The following is a 5,407-nucleotide window of genomic DNA, read 5'->3' on the forward strand; positions in this document are numbered from 1 at the left end:
CATACACACACACACATACATACATACACACATACATACACGGACTGACGGTATTTCATGTGTTTCAGTCACCCGAGTGATGAGAAGGACACGTTTTCACGGAACATTTCGGCGGCCAGTCTGGGTTCTCTGCTCGGACATCACGGCACCAATCACATTTCTCAGCACAGTGAACCCAACCTAACAGACCCGTTAATGGGAGGAGATCCATCAGATCAGGAGACAAAGATCGACATAGAACGGGAGGTGAGGCGTGTCCATTGGCGTGTGGGGGGGGAGGGGGGTGTCTGGCTGTCATTGTGACTGGAGCAATGTGTCTCTCCAGAGAGAATCTCTGGCGTCCCTGCACCCGATCCAACGCTCCAAGTCCAAACATGAACTCAAACTGTTGGAGAAGATTCCGGAGAACGCTGAGGCCAGCGTGGTGCTTGTGGGTGAGTCACTATGTACCAACGCGGGCCCGCAGCCCGTCTCCTGCGTCAGGCCGGTGTTACCTGCACACCAGGTGGGATGGTCATTGTTGGAAGAGCCGTAGAGTTGTATTGCCGGAGCTTTGCATATAACGGAACCCTATTGATTCCCAGTAGATGTTGGTGGGTTGGTTGGTGGGTCGGTGGGTTGGTTGGTGGGTTGGTGTGTTTGTTGATTGGTTGGTGGGTCGGTGGGTGGGTCGGTTGGTTGGTGGTTTGGTTGGTTGGTGGGTCGGTAGGTTCGTCGGTAGGTTGGTTGGTGGGTTGATTGGTTGGTGGGTCGGTTGGTTGATGGGTCGGTGGGTTGGTTGGTGGGTTGGTGTGTTTGTTGATTGGTTGGTGGGTCGGTGGGTGGGTCGGTTGGTTGGTGGTTTGGTTGGTTGGTGGGTCGGTAGGTTCGTCGGTAGGTTGGTTGGTGGGTTGATTGGTTGGTGGGTCGGTTGGTTGATGGGTCGGTGGGTTGGTTGGTGGGTTGGTGTGTTTGTTGATTGGTTGGTGGGTCGGTGGGTGGGTCGGTTGGTTGGTGGTTTGGTTGGTTGGTGGGTCGGTAGGTTCGTCGGTAGGTTGGTTGGTGGGTTGATTGGTTGGTGGGTCGGTTGGTTGATGGGTCGGTGGGTTGGTTGGTGGGTTGGTGTGTTTGTTGATTGGTTGGTGGGTCGGTGGGTGGGTCGGTTGGTTGGTGGTTTGGTTGGTTGGTGGGTCGGTAGGTTCGTCGGTAGGTTGGTTGGTGGGTTGATTGGTTGGTGGGTCGGTTGGTTGATGGGTCGGTGGGTTGGTTGGTGGGTTGGTGTGTTTGTTGATTGGTTGGTGGGTCGGTGGGTGGGTCGGTTGGTTGGTGGTTTGGTTGGTTGGTGGGTCGGTAGGTTCGTCGGTAGGTTGGTTGGTGGGTTGATTGGTTGGTGGGTCGGTTGGTTGATGGGTCGGTGGGTTGGTTGGTGGGTTGGTGTGTTTGTTGATTGGTTGGTGGGTCGGTGGGTGGGTCGGTTGGTTGGTGGTTTGGTTGGTTGGTGGGTCGGTAGGTTCGTCGGTAGGTTGGTTGGTGGGTTGATTGGTTGGTGGGTCGGTTGGTTGATGGGTCGGTGGGTTGGTTGGTGGGTTGGTGTGTTTGTTGATTGGTTGGTGGGTCGGTGGGTGGGTCGGTTGGTTGGTGGTTTGGTTGGTTGGTGGGTCGGTAGGTTCGTCGGTAGGTTGGTTGGTGGGTTGATTGGTTGGTGGGTCGGTTGGTTGATGGGTCGGTGGGTTGGTTGGTGGGTTGGTGTGTTTGTTGATTGGTTGGTGGGTCGGTGGGTGGGTCGGTTGGTTGGTGGTTTGGTTGGTTGGTGGGTCGGTAGGTTCGTCGGTAGGTTGGTTGGTGGGTTGATTGGTTGGTGGGTCGGTTGGTTGATGGGTCGGTGGGTTGGTTGGTGGGTTGGTGTGTTTGTTGATTGGTTGGTGGGTCGGTGGGTGGGTCGGTTGGTTGGTGGTTTGGTTGGTTGGTGGGTCGGTAGGTTCGTCGGTAGGTTGGTTGGTGGGTTGATTGGTTGGTGGGTCGGTTGGTTGATGGGTCGGTGGGTTGGTTGGTGGGTTGGTGTGTTTGTTGATTGGTTGGTGGGTCGGTGGGTGGGTCGGTTGGTTGGTGGTTTGGTTGGTTGGTGGGTCGGTAGGTTCGTCGGTAGGTTGGTTGGTGGGTTGATTGGTTGGTGGGTCGGTTGGTTGATGGGTCGGTGGGTTGGTTGGTGGGTTGGTGTGTTTGTTGATTGGTTGGTGGGTCGGTGGGTGGGTCGGTTGGTTGGTGGTTTGGTTGGTTGGTGGGTCGGTAGGTTCGTCGGTAGGTTGGTTGGTGGGTTGATTGGTTGGTGGGTCGGTTGGTTGATGGGTCGGTGGGTTGGTTGGTGGGTTGGTGTGTTTGTTGATTGGTTGGTGGGTCGGTGGGTGGGTCGGTTGGTTGGTGGTTTGGTTGGTTGGTGGGTCGGTAGGTTCGTCGGTAGGTTGGTTGGTGGGTTGATTGGTTGGTGGGTCGGTTGGTTGATGGGTCGGTGGGTTGGTTGGTGGGTTGGTGTGTTTGTTGATTGGTTGGTGGGTCGGTGGGTGGGTCGGTTGGTTGGTGGTTTGGTTGGTTGGTGGGTCGGTAGGTTCGTCGGTAGGTTGGTTGGTGGGTTGATTGGTTGGTGGGTCGGTTGGTTGATGGGTCGGTGGGTTGGTTGGTGGGTTGGTGTGTTTGTTGATTGGTTGGTGGGTCGGTGGGTGGGTCGGTTGGTTGGTGGTTTGGTTGGTTGGTGGGTCGGTAGGTTCGTCGGTAGGTTGGTTGGTGGGTTGATTGGTTGGTGGGTCGGTTGGTTGATGGGTCGGTGGGTTGGTTGGTGGGTTGGTGTGTTTGTTGATTGGTTGGTGGGTCGGTGGGTGGGTCGGTTGGTTGGTGGTTTGGTTGGTTGGTGGGTCGGTAGGTTCGTCGGTAGGTTGGTTGGTGGGTTGATTGGTTGGTGGGTCGGTTGGTTGATGGGTCGGTGGGTTGGTTGGTGGGTTGGTGTGTTTGTTGATTGGTTGGTGGGTCGGTGGGTGGGTCGGTTGGTTGGTGGTTTGGTTGGTTGGTGGGTCGGTAGGTTCGTCGGTAGGTTGGTTGGTGGGTTGATTGGTTGGTGGGTCGGTTGGTTGATGGGTCGGTGGGTTGGTTGGTGGGTTGGTGTGTTTGTTGATTGGTTGGTGGGTCGGTGGGTGGGTCGGTTGGTTGGTGGTTTGGTTGGTTGGTGGGTCGGTAGGTTCGTCGGTAGGTTGGTTGGTGGGTTGATTGGTTGGTGGGTCGGTTGGTTGATGGGTCGGTGGGTTGGTTGGTGGGTTGGTGTGTTTGTTGATTGGTTGGTGGGTCGGTGGGTGGGTCGGTTGGTTGGTGGTTTGGTTGGTTGGTGGGTCGGTAGGTTCGTCGGTAGGTTGGTTGGTGGGTTGATTGGTTGGTGGGTCGGTTGGTTGATGGGTCGGTGGGTTGGTTGGTGGGTTGGTGTGTTTGTTGATTGGTTGGTGGGTCGGTGGGTGGGTCGGTTGGTTGGTGGTTTGGTTGGTTGGTGGGTCGGTAGGTTCGTCGGTAGGTTGGTTGGTGGGTTGATTGGTTGGTGGGTCGGTTGGTTGATGGGTCGGTGGGTTGGTTGGTGGGTTGGTGTGTTTGTTGATTGGTTGGTGGGTCGGTGGGTGGGTCGGTTGGTTGGTGGTTTGGTTGGTTGGTGGGTCGGTAGGTTCGTCGGTAGGTTGGTTGGTGGGTTGATTGGTTGGTGGGTCGGTTGGTTGATGGGTCGGTGGGTTGGTTGGTGGGTTGGTGTGTTTGTTGATTGGTTGGTGGGTCGGTGGGTGGGTCGGTTGGTTGGTGGTTTGGTTGGTTGGTGGGTCGGTAGGTTCGTCGGTAGGTTGGTTGGTGGGTTGATTGGTTGGTGGGTCGGTTGGTTGATGGGTCGGTGGGTTGGTTGGTGGGTTGGTGTGTTTGTTGATTGGTTGGTGGGTCGGTGGGTGGGTCGGTTGGTTGGTGGTTTGGTTGGTTGGTGGGTCGGTAGGTTCGTCGGTAGGTTGGTTGGTGGGTTGATTGGTTGGTGGGTCGGTTGGTTGATGGGTCGGTGGGTTGGTTGGTGGGTTGGTGTGTTTGTTGATTGGTTGGTGGGTCGGTGGGTGGGTCGGTTGGTTGGTGGTTTGGTTGGTTGGTGGGTCGGTAGGTTCGTCGGTAGGTTGGTTGGTGGGTTGATTGGTTGGTGGGTCGGTTGGTTGATGGGTCGGTGGGTTGGTTGGTGGGTTGGTGTGTTTGTTGATTGGTTGGTGGGTCGGTGGGTGGGTCGGTTGGTTGGTGGTTTGGTTGGTTGGTGGGTCGGTAGGTTCGTCGGTAGGTTGGTTGGTGGGTTGATTGGTTGGTGGGTCGGTTGGTTGATGGGTCGGTGGGTTGGTTGGTGGGTTGGTGTGTTTGTTGATTGGTTGGTGGGTCGGTGGGTGGGTCGGTTGGTTGGTGGTTTGGTTGGTTGGTGGGTCGGTAGGTTCGTCGGTAGGTTGGTTGGTGGGTTGATTGGTTGGTGGGTCGGTTGGTTGATGGGTCGGTGGGTTGGTTGGTGGGTTGGTGTGTTTGTTGATTGGTTGGTGGGTCGGTGGGTGGGTCGGTTGGTTGGTGGTTTGGTTGGTTGGTGGGTCGGTAGGTTCGTCGGTAGGTTGGTTGGTGGGTTGATTGGTTGGTGGGTCGGTTGGTTGATGGGTCGGTGGGTTGGTTGGTGGGTTGGTTGGTGGGTCGGTCGGTCGGTCGGTGGGTCAGTCGGTTGGTGGGTTGGTTGGTGGGTTGGTTGGTGGGTCGGTTGGTTGATGGGTCGGTGGGTTGGTTGGTGGGTTGGTTGGTCGGTCGGTGGGTCGGTCGGTCGGTTGATTTTCCTGCTCAATGAGTAAGTTCTGAGAGATTTGAAGGGAACGTTGTATTTCGGTCACTGTATCGGCTCCAGAACCGAATCCGGTCTCTGTGGGGGTGGCCCCTCGGGCCCACTATTGAGTGACATTTCCTGTGCTTCCTGTCCAGGGTGCGTAGAGTTCCTCGATCAGCCCACCATGGCGTTTGTGCGGCTGCAGGAGGCGGTGGAGCTGGATTCTGTGTTGGAAGTTCCCATTCCGGTGCGTTTCCTCTTTCTTCTTCTGGGACCCGGCACATCCAATATAGACTATCATGAGATCGGAAGGTCCATCTCTACCCTCATGTCAGATAAGGTGAGTCTTCCAGTCACATGACCCTTCTTTCTCTTTCTACAATAGACAGATACTAAGATCCGCGTGTACCTGGAATACAGGAGACCTCTTTGTCTGATATATCTACCTATTACCTGTGCGCCCCCCTTTGTGTCACCTCCTCCACTCTCTCTGTCTCCTGGGCCCATCCCTACTCCTCTTCAGGCCCCGGGTCCTCCAAGTCACCTGTCTGTGCGCCTTTGTGATCCTCCCCATGTCTATCCCCC

General features: G+C 56.4%; 1 protein-coding gene across 1 annotated transcript in view; it reads left to right on the forward strand.

Moving 5' to 3' along the window:
* Positions 1-68: 68 nt before the first annotated feature.
* The window catches only part of LOC108803803 (anion exchange protein 2-like), a gene marked incomplete at both ends in the record, with an annotated part of 18,710 nt that continues 13,371 nt past the window's right edge, over positions 69-5,407 (forward strand). The window contains 3 exons of the mRNA XM_018575603.1: positions 69-246; positions 326-434; positions 4,978-5,162. Of these exons, the coding sequence (XP_018431105.1) occupies positions 69-246; positions 326-434; positions 4,978-5,162 (472 nt within the window). The remainder of the gene's footprint in view (positions 247-325; positions 435-4,977; positions 5,163-5,407) is intronic.

The sequence above is a fragment of the Nanorana parkeri genome, unplaced genomic scaffold (assembly GCF_000935625.1).
Source record: "Nanorana parkeri isolate BGI_ZX_2015 unplaced genomic scaffold, ASM93562v1 scaffold4239, whole genome shotgun sequence".
Lineage (NCBI taxonomy): Eukaryota > Metazoa > Chordata > Amphibia > Anura > Dicroglossidae > Nanorana > Nanorana parkeri.